This window comes from Manis javanica, chromosome 8, assembly GCF_040802235.1.
Source record: "Manis javanica isolate MJ-LG chromosome 8, MJ_LKY, whole genome shotgun sequence".
Classification (NCBI taxonomy): Eukaryota; Metazoa; Chordata; class Mammalia; order Pholidota; family Manidae; genus Manis; species Manis javanica.
In genome coordinates this window covers 105,304,006-105,320,987 of record NC_133163.1, presented here as the reverse complement: position 1 = coordinate 105,320,987, position 16,982 = coordinate 105,304,006, and the positions used below count along the sequence as shown (strand labels likewise).

The following is a 16,982-nucleotide window of genomic DNA, read 5'->3' as shown; positions in this document are numbered from 1 at the left end:
GAGAAAATCCTGATTTATTCTTTTTTAAGCCTTAACCCTTTATCTGTAATACATCAGAAAATAAAAGTTAAAATGTCTTACTCAAGATCATAAATGTAGTAAATGTCATACTTGGACCAAAACTCAACTCGCTTGTGTTTTAAAGCACTTTTCTCCTAAGTCACTAACCAAGGGGACTTTGATCCCACCCTGCAGTAGGAGGAATCTACAGGATAAAGCTGCTTGAGGAAGGTTATTCTAGTAAAAATAGCATCAGAAAAAAAAAAAATTTTTCTAGAGGAAAATCTCCTCTTGGACTGACTACAACCTGATGAATAACTTTTACACTTTGAAGAACAAATAGTCCAGATCAAGTCGTTTCTTATTACCATTGTTGAGTGAATGCTAAGTTTAGGGATTGTTATTTTAAGCACATTATACTAGAGAACCAGTTTATCTTTCAAATATTTCTTTTTCTATTCTGAGTTATGACCCAACATTTATAATTACTTTGTTCTTTCTGATTAATTTTATTGATCAAATAGCTCATACTGTGTGTTTCTAACTCCTATAAGACTGTTTATAAATATCATTCTTCCGTTCTTTTCATTCAGTAACCATTATAAAACTATATAAATCATTGTAAACTACCTACTTTTCAAATAATGGTTTCAAGTTTTTTACTATGGAAAATTTCTAACACACAGAAAAGTAGAAAGAATAATGTAATGAGCTCCATCTGTGCACCCGGTGAACTCCCAGTTTCAACAATTATCAACATTTTGTCAGTTATGTCATTCATCTCCTCTCTTCCTTCTTTTTCTGATTTTATTTTATTTTCTCTATCCCTGATGTTGATATAATTTTACCCATAAACACTTTGTAGTGCATCTGTAATAGACAAGAACCTTTTAAATCCATAAAACGACCACACAATTATCACACTGACCAAAATTAACAATAGTTCTAAACTGTTTTGACTGGACATCTCTGTCATCTGGGTCATTTTAGTATTGGCATAGCTCAAGATGAGTGTATCTCCTTTGACTTGTGTCTATTTCTTCATCTGTTTTATGATGTTCATTTCACTTTGTGGCTGAACATTTCAATTATAATTTGTCATAAGATTTTCTGTTTCTTTACTCAGATAATTTTTGAAATATAATTGTTATCAGTATAATAGAGTTTTCCTTTGCAACCTAAAACTAAGAGGTTAGAGTTGGGACTTGGAATTTATCCCTAACTACACTTGACCTCAGTCTTAATCACCACAAATCTGCACTTAGGGTTCAAACATCAGGGATACCTACCTTCTTCTACCTTGTACATTCCTGGGTAGAGTGGAAATGTACTCTATCATGAATTAGCTATAATAATTCCTCTGACAGATTCACTGAGTCTTGATTTCATGTTTATGAAATATGAAATCTATGAAACTTGGCAGAGTTGTTTTGAGGACTAGAAATTTTATATCCATCTGATACAGGTTTTAAAAATAACCTTCGTGTATATATGTGTCAAAATTCATTGAGCAGTATGCTAAGATTTGTGCATTTTATTATTTGTACCTTAATAAAATTGTTTTAAACAATAAAAATAGAAATATCCCTCTTAAATCTATTTTTCCTTTTACTGAAAGAAAATAGGCATTTGGCTCTTAGAACTTCTTTTTAACCTTCTACAATTAACTAGGACGTTATCCTGGACTGTCATTTGTAAATTTTATCAAACAGGTGGTAAAACTGATGACATATATTATACTGATAGAGGCAGTCAAATTTCATTCGATACATATAACTTAAGTTCTCACAAATTTCACCAGACTGCAGGTACCAGTGGAGACAAAAATAACAATTATAACTCAAGCTTTATTGACTTAGTCCTTTTCCACAAAGGATCCCAGGCAGCTATAAAGTATTTCTGGGGTTCCTATGTGGTGGCTCCCATGTGCTCAAGACAATTTTCATTAAAATGGCATTGATCTGGGCCTTATAAGTAGAATTTACACCGGCAGAGAGAGAGAAAGAAACTTCGCAGGAAGCAGAGAGGCCAAAATAAAGGATTTTTCAGCAAACATATAGTACTCTATTGGGGGAGGCTTATATTAATAGGTAAGGCTGCAAGGTAGATTTGATAAACAGATGTGGAGGGCCTAGATTCCATGCTAAGGAAATCATAGTTTTTCTTTTGGACTAGTATTTTTGAAACATACTCCTCACCAATCTGTAAGATACCTTACTGAAAGCTCATCCCATTGACAAATAAGTTTGTTTAATGCCACATGCTCTATTGGATGGTCACAATGCATACTACTCAAGTTCCTGAAGTCCTCAAGAAATAAACTTTTGAACTTCTTTTATCCAAACATTTCCCAACTATGTGACCACCTTTCAACTCTAGTATCTTTTTTTGTATCATTAAACTACAATTACATGAGGAACATTCTGTTTACTAGACTCCCCCCATCACCAAGGCCCCCCAAAAAAACCCATTACACTCACTGTCCATCAGCATAGTAAGATGCTGTAGAGTCACTACTTGTCTTCTTTGTGTTGTACAGCCCTTCCTGTGTCCCCCTCACATTATACATGCTAATTGCAATGCCCCATCCTCCCCAGTCCCTTCCTTTTTGGTAACTGTTAGTCCATTCTTGGGTTCTGTGATTCTGCTGCTGTTTTGTTCCTTCAGTTTTTGCTCTGTTCTTATACTCCACATATGAGTGAAATCCTTTGGTACTTGTCTTTCTCCTCCTGGCTTATTTCACTGAGCATAATACCCTCTAGCTCCATCCATGTTGTTGCAAATGGTAGGATTTGTTTTCTTCTTACGGCTAAATAATATTCCATTGTGTATATGTACCACATCTCCTTTATCTATTCATCTACTGATGGACACTTAGGTTGCTTCCATTTCTTGGCTATTGTAAATAGTGCTGCAATAAACATAGGGGTGCATCTGTCTTTTTCAAACTGGGCTGCTGCCTCAGGTGTGCGTGGCTGCTCCTCCCCACGGGCATGCACAGCTGCTCTCAGGCTACTGGGCTGCTGTGTCATGGGCTGTGCCAGCCGAGGGAACAACTGGCAGGCTGCTTATTGCTGTGAGGGGCTTCAGAGCTGCGCTGCTGCCCAGGGGGTTAGGGCGCCTGGAATTTCCCGGGATTCCCAGCTGCTGGGCTGAGTGTGCCGGGACGATTCCATCTAGCTGTGAGGTCCCTGTCCCTTTAAGACTTTCAAAAAGCACTCACCTTTCTTTTGTCTCAGGGGAACCAGTTGTGGGGACCTGCTCACAGATTTTGCTTTTCCATTTCTCTAATATCCAGCACACCGTGCACTGTGTGTCTGCACTCCCGGTGCAGATTACTAGAGCTGGTTGTTTAGCAGTCCTGGGCTTTCACTCCCTCCCTGCTCTGACTCCTTTCCTACCACCATGGAGCTGGGGTGGGGGGTGCACTTGGGTCCCGCCGGTCCACGGCTTGTATCTTACCCCCTTCGTGAGATACTGAGTTCTCACAGATGTAGATGTAGCCTGGCTATTGTACTGTATCCACTGGTCTCTCTTTTAGGAATAGTTGTATTTGTTGTATTTTAAAAATATATATATGGTTTTGGGAGGAGATTTCCACTGCCGTATTCATGTCACCATCTTGGCTCCTCCCTAACTCTTAGTATATTTTAGCATCTGAGGATCTATTAACCTTCAGAACACACTTGGGAAGTGATGTGTATACAATAGAAAGTCTTCAAGGGTTTAGAGAAGAGGATTGCTGTAATTAGAAAATATGTTCTTATGTTTACAATTTAAGCCAGAAAGAAATGCAGATACAGAGATACCTGACTCCTGTTGCTGCTTTTAGAGGGATTCTGTTCTGCATCACCTATGTGTCTTAATGTACATTGTGTGTTACCTTACAACTACCAAGTCCATGTTGAAGTAGGCAGCATAAAATTAGATACGTTTAGATGCTCTGCTGCCCATTCATCTTCAGTTGTTACCAGTCATGGTTTACTCTTCCTGGTTTTCTCCAGAAACTAGATTGACTAGAGATGTAGTTCTCCAGGTGTGAATGCTGGCTCAGCTGCCTGCGTAACCTGAGAACCTGGGAGAAGGGCGCGTTTCCAGCCCCACTCAGACCTCCTGAACCTGGGGGCAGGGCCCAGCAACCTGGCTTTAAAACGCCCCCTCAGTGATGGTGACAGACCTTGAGGTTTGAAAACCACTCAGTGGACCAACTCCATCTAGATCTCTGAAAACTCGAGATTAGGTTGGGAGCAAAAGCCTCTAGGCTACTTCCTCTGCTGTCACAGCTTCTTTAATCCATTTTTAAAGTGATTATTTTGGTTCATCTTCTCACACTTAACCTGTTTTTAAATGAAATATCTGAGATTTTTTATGCAGCTTTTTTTTTCTTAGAATTAAAGTCACTGTGTTTCTCTCAACAGTGGCAGTCATGTACTAAATTAGTTTCTCATTTAGACTACAGATATAATTCCTAGAGAATATTGCTTCCATCTCTTAAACGTTTACCTTTTACTTTCCCTGGTATCTTGGCAAACATTCCTAGAAAGAAAAAAAGTAGTGTCATAGTTGACTGGAACTCAGAAGAATGAATTTCTATGTCAGTTTATTTTCAATCAAAAGTGAATATTTTTCTGCTGAAAGGAAGAGCCTTTTATCAGTTACCTAGCTGTGGATATATTTCCTGGTTAAATATAACTTCTGTTATTTTCCTTTGTTTAGAAATTCAAAATTTGGAACAATAGGCAAAACTGGTGAGGCCCTGACCTTGCTTGAGGGGGGAGGAAAGTTGCAGTAAGTGCAAAACTTTTTCTCACCTTCTATAGTCCTCTAGTTTAGGGGCATACAATATAAATTGCTTCTAAAAGTATGTTGGATATGTTAAATTTTAATTTTGAAAATACCAAATCCTATCCATTTAATACAACACGACCTGATTCCTATTGTTCCATGTCTTTTCCAGACTCCTTCTCTTCTGTAGCATATTAAAAATGGTTTATACTTGAAAATGCTCACAGTAAATTATAACTAAACTTTAAAGCATGTCAAGATAGAGGAACATGTCAAGGCATCATCAGTTTTCAGAGGTCGGTGATGGTTATAAAGTGAAAACTCTAAAGAAACTGAAATTCAGAGGATAATTCAAACTGAAACTAGTTTAGACAGTGGCTTCTCCTGACTTGCTCCCTACCCACATCTCTTAGGTAAAAATCCCTTTAAAAGTGTGAGAGCCGCTAAGGGTGTAAAATGTCCCCAAAATTTCAACCAGTGTGAAGCTGTTGTCAAAAAACAAGTACAGTTGTGTTTTACAGTTCAATCTACCAGACAGGCTGGCTGGCTGCACGGTCACAGGCTTGGGACATTGAATGTTTACTTTAAGCAAAGACATCCAGTTTCCATAGCACTATGATTTTGTAGCCTAGATCAGATTATACTGTTTGTTTAGCTAACACCATTTCCCCCTCAACATACTAAAAAGATTGAATCAATAAATCTTGAACTTCTAGAAAAATGTTTAAAATAAGCAGGTCCTAGTATAGAGTGAGTCAGTGCATCATAGGAAGGTAGAAGTTATGCAAATGCAATTTTACTTAAGATTTGCATACATTAGAAAATAGTTAAGCTGACTTTAGTGCAGTTTTCATAATCCTTTTTAATATCTAGAATGTAGTATGAATCCATGTAGTACGGATTTTGAAAGGAAGGATGCGCATTAAAAATAATAGTTTTCATAAAGTTTTGGAAGCAGAAAATTCTTATTTAAAAAAAACTATAAATAGGTCCATTCATAAAAGTTGTGCTTATTTTTCTCAGGGATTCACATGTGCTAATAGCCTCTATGTCAAAATAATCAACTTTTCAAAAAATCAAGACAGTGTTTATGAGAGTTTAAATTTTACCTTAAATTCTAACATTCTTAAATAATTTTACTTTGATCAGGTTCAGAGCTTTTAACTCCACTCTCAGTTTTTATGATCTCTGAAATATCTCTTGATCTCTTGCCTTAATTTAAATATCATTAACAGTGCTTTGGGCATTTTTATAGCTATGAATTTATTATTTCTTTTTTACTGCCTACCCAATTTTTTTTTTTTTTTTTAGAATTTTAGTGATATATAAGAAGAATAATGACATGGCACATAAAGAATTTAAATGCAGTTGTGTGAAGACTGTAGTCATTGGCACTGAGTAAAAAATGAATTCAAATGCAAACTCTTGGTCTTGATCTTGATTGTATCTTTGAAAACGTGTATGTGCTTTGTAGCTTACTCAGGATACTATTTCTTTCTGTAAAAGCCAGTCAGTCACTCGGTCACTAAGATCTGTTTCCATTTCATATTAGTTCAGATTACTGTAGTTGTTATTATTACACAAAATAAAAATTATCTCAGGTATATATGTAAAATGATAAATACAAGTTTAATCATTGAGGGATTGCTTATCATGGGCAAATGTCTGTCAATAAGGAGCCAACTAAATTTTGGTTTTCCATACAATGGCGTAAGTACACAACCCTTTAAGAGGAACAACATTGTTGATAGGACTGATACTGAACAAGGCCCTAGAGATATTTTTCTTTTTACAGTGGATATACCTTGGAATGACTCAGATTCCATGGGAACTCTTTTTAAAGCCAAGTGTTCTTCAATGACACTTTAACTTCCCTGTTTTTAAAATTCTGACTTTTTGTAACATTGGGTTCTGTTAAAGAGAACATTTAGCCACTATGTCACCTTATCAAAGTTAATAATGGTGTGTCCTCCTAAACTTAGAACATCTGTAGTTCTAATTGAAGTTTTATACAAGCAACAATCTGTATTTTTCTCTTTTCATGTCCTAAAAATTGTTTTAAGAAACTGAAATTCATCCCTTTAAAATATTAGAGGAAGTATTATTTACTGACCAAACTGTGCACACTACAGATTGTTCTGTTTAAAAATCACCTTACTTTAAAATTCTTATTCAGATTTTCAGGCATTCTTAACTTATATTCTACCAAATGCAAATTTGCTTTATGAAGTGCATGCAGCTCATATATAGGAAGTAAATCTTGCAAGGAAATGCTTGATACTCAGAATTTGGAACTGTTGATTGGCTAGGGAAACATTAATGAACATCACAGACTGACTTACCTTCATAGGAATGAATTTAAAATGTACTTTTTCTTTGTAAATGGAAAATGAGCCTCTAATTGTCCTATATTTATAGCAACCATATGTCCCAGACTTTCCAGATTTGTTCCCAGTTTCTTATTCTCCATCTCCTCAGACCACGCATATTGATTCAAATACAATCAAAATTTTAGTTCAGAAAAATTTGTTCATTCCTCTAATACTGGAAATGTAGTTCTTTGGGATCATTTCATTTTAAGTAGAAGTTATATTTCAGATAAAGGAAAACATAAGGAAGACATGTTGCAAAAAAATTTTTTTATGTTATTTTATGTACCAGAAGTACTTGAGACAAGGAAATTTGCATCATGTAGGATTTTTTGTTCTATGTTTTTGTTTACAAAATGCAATCAATGAACAAGGACTATGGAACAATGTATGAGATAAGATTTTTTTTCTGTCTCACAGTGACCAGGCACTCTGCAACCAAGACTGAATTTCTGGGGAAGATTTAGAAGTTAAGAGGTTTCAAGAAATAGGGGGCACAAAGGCACATAAAATGATGATCAAAATCATTGGCCATCAGGGAAATGCAAACAACCACAGTGAGGTACCATTTCACACCCGCTAGGAAGGCTACATCAGGAAGGTAATAATAAGTGTTACCAAGGATCTGGAGAAACTGAAGCCCTCATATCGTGCTCTTGAGAATGAGAAATGGTGCTGCCATTTGGAAAGTCTGACAGTTCCTCAAAAGGTTAAACAGTGTTACCATAGGACCAGGAATTCTACTCCTAAGTGCATACCCAAAAGAAATGAAAACATATGTTGTACAAAACTTGTACTTGAATGTTCATACCAGAATTATTAATAGTAGCCAAAAAAGTGGGAACATGGCCAAATGTTCATCAACTGATAGTGGATAAACAATATTATGTATAAATACAATATACTATTCAGCAATTAAAAAGGAGTAAAGTACTGATATTGCTGCAAAGTGAATGAGCCTTGAAAACATTATTGTATGTGAAGGAACCCAGTCATAAAGGACCACATAATATATGACTCCATTAATATGAAATGTTCAGAACAGGAAAATCCACAGAGACAGAAAGTAGATTGGTAGTTACCTGGGGCTGAGGAAAGAGCAGGGAAATGGATGTGACTGCTAATAGGAAAGGGTTTTCTTTTTGGGGTGATGAAAATGTTCTAAAATTGATTGTACAACCTAAGTGAGTGAATTATATAATATGTTTATTATATATCAATAAAGCTGTTATTGAAAAAAATAGGGGGAGTCTTTTACTCACTCACTGAGACATTCTGTTTTATACCTTCTTTAATAGTGGTTCTCAACCAGTGACAGTTTTGCCACCCAGGGGGCATTTTTAGTTGTCATAACTGGTAGAAGGAGGCTACTGGCATCTAATGGGTAGAGGCCAGGAATGTTGCTAAACATCCTTCAATGTATGGGACAGCCCTGGCAACAACAACAAATTAACTGACTCTTATTCTCAGTAGTGCCCAAGGTGAGAAACCCTGTTCTCTACCTATGTTACTCCAGTGATAATTGACCACAGCCATGTTTTTGAACACTGCAAGGTCATGAATGATCATATAGATGTATACTGGGGTGAGGCTATTCAATAAGCTTGAACTAAAAAAAAGTATTTTATTTCTTGGTCTGGTTAAGCCTACTTAATTCAACTAATGAAAATACTTGATTTCTCAATCATCTTGGTTGAAATTTTGTTATATTCTGTTGTATTTACTTCTTTACTTATTTATAGCTTTTTGAAGATCATATTTATGAGGTAGAACATCTATTTGCAATAAAAACAGGGAAAAACATACCATAGAACAGCCTCTGGATGTAATTAAAAGCTAGCTTGTCCATTTCAAAAATTATCAACTCAATTCAAAATTTTGGTCTGGAATAGGGATATGGTCCTAAACTAAGCTAATTTGCCAGACTTCAGGCTCCAGCCATGCTCCTTTTATTGTCTGTACCTATTTGAAATGCCCACCATCTGGTCCATGGGAAAGGGATCAGGGGTTTCATTATAGAGTCCAGCATTTCAAATATAACAGCTAGCTTTTATTGAATGCTTACTGCATTCTGGGTATTATGCAAAGCACTTTATGTACATTATTTAATTCTCACAAAACACTATTAGGTAGACATGGTTACTCCTCTTTTTCTGGAAGCATCCCTTTTACAGCTATCCATCTTCCTGCTCCCATAAGCACTGGTTGTTCTGTAGTTCTTAAACTATTGTTTTCCTGAAAGTTCTCTTCCCTATCATTCTGAGGCTCCTCTTTCCTTTTCTCGTCTTGAATCCCCTGCATCTTCCCTTACCATGAAGTATATCCTCCGTTACCTTGCTAAAAACACCAATGTCTGAAAATGTCTTTGTTCTACTTTCACTTTTGAAAAATATATTTTGTCTGGATATAGAATTTTATGTAGGAAATATTTTTTTCTCACAGTTTTGAAGGCATCATTCTCTTGTCTCTCAGTTTTGTGTAGGGTCTGTTTTGTATCCCTCAAAGCTTTTAGAATCTCTTCATCCCTGGTGCTTTGGAGTGTCAATAATGATGTGCTTTGCTGTGAGTCTTTTCTTCATGCATTTTGCCTAATATTCAGTGGGGCTTTTCACTCAAAATTCATTTCTGTGAGTTCAAGGAAATTTTCCTAAAAAGCTCTTTCAAGGATTGACGCCCCTCCCATTTCTGCTGGCATTGGTCACTCTATGGTCCCTTCAAAGAGTTGTTTTTATGTTCTTTTCGGAGTATATAATTATTGTCTGCAAAAGGATCAGTCTAATATACTGTTTTCTGTCATTACTAGAAGTTGTACCATATTACCTTTTATTTTCCTTTCATATTGCACTGGACTAAATAAACAAAAACCTCTATTTTCTTTTGTGAATGTTGGCAGCAACTCATCAAAATCTTCTAAAAGGATGGAGCATATTTTACTAATCTCATTTTTCTTCTTTCTTTTATAGACAAGAGATGATTTCCTAGGTCAAGTGGATGTTCCTCTTTATCCATTACCGGTTGGTATAGGTGTTCATGATTTTATTTTAATAAATACTTACAGATTTCCAATATAGTGATTATAAATATTTGATTTGTTAAATGTGCATGGTTGTTATTTCTTGAACATATTATTTTCTGAAAATTCATCTCAATTTTTCATTTAAAATTTTCAAGATTCCCTTATATGAACCCCAGGAAGAAATAGAGAGTCCCTGAAGTTGGTTGACATCATGAAAGCATAGTTTGAGGAAGATCCATTTGGAAATATTGTACTGAATAACTGTAGTGGGGAGAGCTTAGTCTCACAGAAGGAAACTAAGATTGGTTACAACAGTATAGGAATGAAACTGAATCTGGACCAAGCATATAGCAATGGCAGAAAACAGACAGATTCAGGAAACATTGCACAATAAAACATTATTGGACCAGGTTTCTGATATGCAGGTTGAAAAAAACAATGAGCAAAAACTAAAGATAATACATGTTGAACTTGGGAGATAGGAGTGGTGTCTCAAGTAGAAAAAGTAGAAGGAAAAGCCATTTGGCTTTGAAAAATCATAACTTTATTTTTGGCTGTATTGAATTTCAATAGGAAAGGGAATAGCCAGATTATGAAGTGGTCAGCCGACAGAGATATAAAAATAAATCATGTAGGGGAAAGGAGCTGGAGGAATTGTTATCACTGAGGTAACAGCAGGCTCTCTGAGAATGATGGGCTGTCTGTGAGGGAGGCGGGAGCACTGAAGGCCAAGCACTTGAACCTTAGGCAGTGTGAGTCTGCCAGAGGAGAAAAAGACAGTCAAGGAGAAAGGGGAAAAAAACAAGTAAAGTACAGTCATGAGAATTTATAAGACTGAATGGCTAGTTAATGCAAAATGCAACAGTGAAGTAAAGGGTAATAAAAACAAAGGGCTGCTGAATTTAATAAGAAAGAGAAGTAATATTTCTTATTACATCAGTCTTTTGGGATATTTATTGACTCTCTACGGTCTTTAGAGACCAGACGCTTCAATAATATATTTAATCCAGTCTTACCTTCCAGGCAGTTTACTTTTTTGTTCTCCTAGAATTGTCTATGTTCTGACCTCTACAGCCTGCTGACATTGTACATTTCCATATTCCTTGGGGGTTCCAACAGACACACCACTCTCTCTCTCTCTCTCCCTCTTCCCACTCGTACTCTCCTATTGGCCCCACAGTGTACCTGCTCAGCTAGTTTTATTCTGAGTTTTGATGCAGGCTGCAATTCCTATGAAGCAGGAAAGGAAAGTACCATTGAGTTACCAAGTGTATAAGCTAAAGCTATTATTTTCTTATTCTAACTTCAATTATGCCTTAGGTCATCATTCATGAATATTCTTGAAAAGTACATATTTTCAGTGTTATATCTTGAAAATCCACTGTTTTATTTTAGACAGAAAATCCAAGAATGGAGAGACCATATACATTTAAGGATTTTGTTCTTCATCCAAGAAGGTCAGTAAATATAAAGTAATACCATATTAAGTTTTTTAAAAATTTTCATTATATTTTACAGTCACCACTTTGGAAATTCAAAGTTTAAACTTTTGTAAGTAAGCTACTTCTAAATATTTTTAGAAGCCTTATTGTTATTTCTGATTAAAAATTAATACATGCACAGTACAAAATATTCTGAAAATATGGAAAGTGATAATACCCCTTTGGGAAAGATTTGTCCCTCTAATATTTATCAGACTAGAGGCTGAAATTTGTCATTATTTGTATTTATTTTATACCTTAAAGTATATCAATTTTGTCACACTGTACTTTTAGAAATCTCAAACATCAATTCGTCTATAACCCATATCCAACTTGACATGGACAAAACTAATTTCAGAAAAACCTAACAACATTTTGCATACTTTAATTTAAAAAAGGTATTAAAGAAAGCTCAAATATTTAGAGAAAATAACATAAGCAAAGACTAGAATTTAAAACCCAATAGCATGTTAATAATCCCATTTTCCTAAAGTGAATTACTTGATTTTGTCAAGAATTTTCAGTTTAGCTGTAAATAAAATTACTTTTGATCTCCTGTACCACATACTCAAGTAAAATCTAGTTAAGATGTGTGTGACTTTACTGTCATAAAGGTCAGTATAGAGCAGAGGAAGGACATCTGTGTAAACAAGAGTATTTGTCTTATTTTTAAAACTAGGACATGCATTTGAAAAATATACTATGGGAACTTTAGTAAAATTTCTCACTAAAAATTTTTTAAATTACTCTTGGTGATGTATGATGTACATTATTAAAATAAAAGGGACAGTCCTCTATGTCAATATTTACTTTCTAAGAGAATTAATATATTTAATTTCTATAGAAGTCTTAGAATATAAATATATTTTCTTTAATTTTAGACTTGATTGTGACATCTGCATACCAAAAATAACTAAATATTTCTTCTTTTATTTAATAGCCCTAGTAGCCTGTTTTTCCTTTTGTCAAATGTCCATCTAGTATCTTTATCATTAAAAAATATAACAATGTATAGATATGACCATAAGTGCAGAAAGAATTATTCAAATAGAAAAATGTACTACATTTTTAGATTTTTTTTTGATCCCCAGTAAGTCCAAACCCACAGGCTTACTGTCTAGTTGGAAGGGCATGAAGCATATCATTGTAGAGAAATTCTTCTATGAAACATTATCTGAGTAAGTTTTTTCCAAATCCACCTTTTTATAGCAACAAGTCAGAGGATTCATACCCTCTTAAATATGGAGACACAAGCCACATTAGTGACCTTGGAAATAAGCATCAGGGGTTTTATTGACCACTCACAAAAGGCACACTTTCCAAACGAGTACAGTACAGAGAAGAACAACTAAAAAAATTAAGGGAGGCATTGGATGAGTGAATAAAAGACTAGGATTCTTTTGTCTAGGAAGACAAAAGGCAGTTGGTTACATAACTGATACCTATAAAAACCACCAAAGAAAAATCCATACAAAAAGCTAGGACAAGGAAGGTTTCTTAATAGGCTGCTAGAATTGGTGGGGGCAGTAGACAGAATTAAGAATTACGTCTTAAGTTAGAAGCTTACAGAAGACAGGTTTAACAAAAATTAAATATTAATACAGTGAGCAGCAGCAACCTTTAGCTTAGCTCATTAGTCAAGAAGGTGATACAATATATGCTGTGCAAATAAATAAGGTAAATTAATGTTTGATAGATTCAAACAGCTGTCAAAGAAACATAGGTTCAGACAGTATCAGGCTTTGCTCTCCACTTTTCTGTCATCCTATACGTATATGATAGGGATTAGTATCCCTAAAGCACATCCCTGAGGATGCCTTTCCCTATACCCAAAATTCTCTGGCTTCGTAGAGTATGCAAAATAAAATTAAAGTCCTCTTGTTTCACATGGACTTCATCCAGTAGCCTGCTTTTCCATGTGTCAAATGCCTTCTAGTATCTTTATCATTGAAAAACATAACTATTTATACCTCCCTTACAGATCCTGTAATCCAGTCAAATTTAACTACTGCCATTTCCTTAACTGTACCCCAGGTTTCCCATCTATTTCCTTGTTTTTGCTCTTTTCTCCACTCACATGCCTTTCCCTCGCTGCCACCAATCAAATCCTCCACAGGCTGCTATCCCCAACTCGAAGGCCAACTTCTCTTTCGAGTTCTGACTTTTCACCTAAACTTCTTCAGTATTTTATTTATCGCATAACAATTATTTACTACTGTATGTTCCTTTTTCTCCACATCTCGTCCTTTTCCTAGCTATCTCCTGCATTAGGACTTGTCTCCTCTGGTAGCTAGTAGGTGTTCAATTAAATGTATGCTTTTTTTTAAAATGTGTGCTTTTTTTCTTAGTGTTAAAGTTGTGTGAATAATTAATTTCTTTCCTACAGTCAGAAATCAAGAGTTAAAGGTTATCTGAGATTAAAAATGACTTATTTACCTAAAACCAATGGCTCAGAAGACGATAACCCAGAACAGGCTGAGGAATTAGAGGTGAGATTTTTAAAAAAATATTTGGTTAAATTAAAAAGAAAGTACCTAGTTTCTTATTTTACTGTACTCTGAAGAAAAAATACATGCAATGAAATTAATGTGTGCAATAAGAATTATTTACCTGGACATTTATTTATTTCACCCAAGCATAAAGCTGAGGGATCTCCCCAAGCCTGGGCTATACCTCACATACCCATGTGCCTTGAGAATGAGTAGTGTTTTTGCAATAGAGCTTTCTGGGAGTTTATTATATGTACTCCAGGAATGAGATTATACTTTGTGGGGGAATCTGTAATAATGAAGAACTTTTTTCTCTAAATCATGGGATATAATTAGCCCTTAGTTTGGCAATCAAAGAACTTGGTATCTTCTCAAGTCTGTAGTCATTTATTTGGCTACCTTTTGTTTTCTTTTTAGTTTTTCTCTGATTTGTCATGTAATAATCACTTTTAAATGTTTAGATATTTAGTAAGTCGAAGTTTCTCTGCCTGGCATTTTGGTGCACAGGATATCTTGCATAATTATGAAGGGCATCTGCTGTAAAGAAAGAAAATTCTTTCTTTAGTAACTTAAAAACAATTTTGACAGCATTTCATTATTTTGTAACCAGCTCTACGTTTTGCCTGCAGGTATCACGGGTACCTTATTCACAGTTAAGTTTCTGGGGGTGGAGCCACTTTGCTTCATTTTGTGGTCTCATGTCTCAATGCTTGACTTCCCTCAGAATGCACCTTTTAATTTCAGTAGATGTGTGTAGGTGTTTATTTATGAAAGGCTCTAGGAATTCAAACACATGAATCTGTGCTTATTTTTCTTCTGTGTAGCTAATGACCAGAGAAGTGTTGCTTTTGATATCTAGTCTGACTGAATGTATAAAATTCTGCCATTTAAAGAAAACCATTGTAATTTTCAAAAGAGGTGCTCTCTTAGGCAGTTTGTGTACCTTAGTTCAACAAAGTGTGGCTATCATAGATAATTATGTAACATTTGGTTGGTGTACCCTTTGCAACTTTAGATTTTAGCATGTTTTTCACAAGATTGACATACAATGTTTGGCATAGTTCTGAATACTTCCTTGCTGATTGCTTTGACTGTTAAATTGTAGCAATTACATATTAGCTTTGAGGTCAATGATTAAATACCATTTATTTATACGAATTATTTTGGGAAGAATATTAACTGGCACATTTAATAGGAAGACATTCTATACAAAAAATGAAAACTCAGTCTTTCTAAACAATGTTCAAATGTACAACTGTGTTGCCTCACACTTGAAGTAGGCTTTTTAAAAATAGGCCCTTAATTCAATTAGTTTTTTTCCCCCTTCTTAAGTTTACTTGGATAACACAAATTCAGTAAGTAGACCTTTAAGAGATAAATCTTTATCACGATCTTAAATAAATACTCCTTTGGCATCATTTCCCTAGCTCTGAACATTTTTACAATCCTTTACAACATTAGTGAGGACCCTTTTATTAATGAATTTCATTAATCTGCAGAAAAATAATCAATGACCATATTTTTTTAAACATTTTTTTTCAAGAGAATGACATATAAATATTCAACTTACATCTCTTTGAAATTGGAACCAGAGAAATAAAATCTCATTTAATATGCACAAGACTTTTTAGGTATGTAGATTCTATGTCTATTTAGAAGAATGGAAAGGAGAATGAGAAGGAAGGTAAACATAGATGGAAAGAAAAAGTAAGAGGATAAAGGGAAGGAAGAGAATGGCATTTGGGCAATAAAAAGAAAAAATTAAAGAGATGTCAGTTCCCAGGGAAGAGGTAAAAAGGGAAAAATTAAGAAGTGTAAGAAAGAAAGGGATTTACATTTATTTCCCATCCAGATCCCTTCACCGTGAATAATCATTTCCGTCTTCCTCTCTGCCTACCCCTTCCTGTCCCTTCTGCCTCAGTGTAGAACCCTCCCACCAAAGCTAGCCAGAAGGGGTGGGGTCAGCAGTGCTGCAGAAACCCCATTCTTTTCTCCCTGCTGCCAGGAGACATTCCTTCTGTTGTTAGCTCTTCTCCCTGGACCTTCATTTTCAGATCCACTGTTTCAACATAGAAGAATTCTCTTCATCTTCTAAGCCATCAACTTGGTGCCACAGAACAGTCCTTCAGTGCTAGATACTCAGTGCCTAGAAAAATAAGACTGTATATATTAAAGCAATTTTGTTTTGCTTATTATTATAGTATCAAGTATGTTTCCAGTTTGTCATTTTTTTTTTCACTTTGATTTAGCAGCTTTTACCATGTACAAATGTGGGGGTTTGGAACCAAAATTTATCCTTCTAGGTATGGTGTCAAACTTAATAGCTTCCCTACTCTTAGAATGTATTTTTATAATATTCCATGGTTTGTTCTAATACATTATGATTTTACTTTTTAACATTTAAATATTGCTCAGTCTGTAACATCCTGGTATAAGGTATGAGGTAGCAATCCAAATTAAATTGTTTCCTTTTTTCTAAGTCATTTGTCTATTTTCCCACAAATTTGAAATACCTTTATCATATACTAAATTCCTGTATAACTGAGTCTCTTTCTGGGCTTACTAATCCATTCTGTTGAGCCGTCTGTGCATGCACCGTTGCTCCACAGCTTTAATTACTGTGTCTTATAATATGTTTTATTTGGTAAAGTTAGCTTCCTCTCTCTTTTTTTAGAATTGTTCTGGTTATTGTTTGTTTGTGTTTCTGTTTGAACTTAAGAATTGCCTTGTCTTGTTCTTTTTAAAAAATCCTTAATGTGGTTTTATCAGAATTTTGGCAACCCTGTAAATTAAACTGTGAAGAATTGGCACCTTCGTGAAATTGACTCTTCCTAGCAAAGAT

General features: G+C 35.1%; 1 protein-coding gene across 7 annotated transcripts in view; it reads left to right on the top strand.

Annotated features, from left to right (window-relative positions):
* NEDD4 (NEDD4 E3 ubiquitin protein ligase) overlaps positions 1-16,982 on the top strand; it is a 133,257-nt gene that overhangs the window by 79,807 nt on the left and 36,468 nt on the right. For all 7 annotated transcript variants that reach the window (XM_037021024.2, XM_037021022.2, XM_037021023.2 and 4 more), the window contains 3 exons: positions 10,118-10,168; positions 11,566-11,627; positions 14,038-14,140. In XM_037021024.2, the coding sequence (XP_036876919.1) occupies positions 10,118-10,168; positions 11,566-11,627; positions 14,038-14,140 (216 nt within the window). The remainder of the gene's footprint in view (positions 1-10,117; positions 10,169-11,565; positions 11,628-14,037; positions 14,141-16,982) is intronic.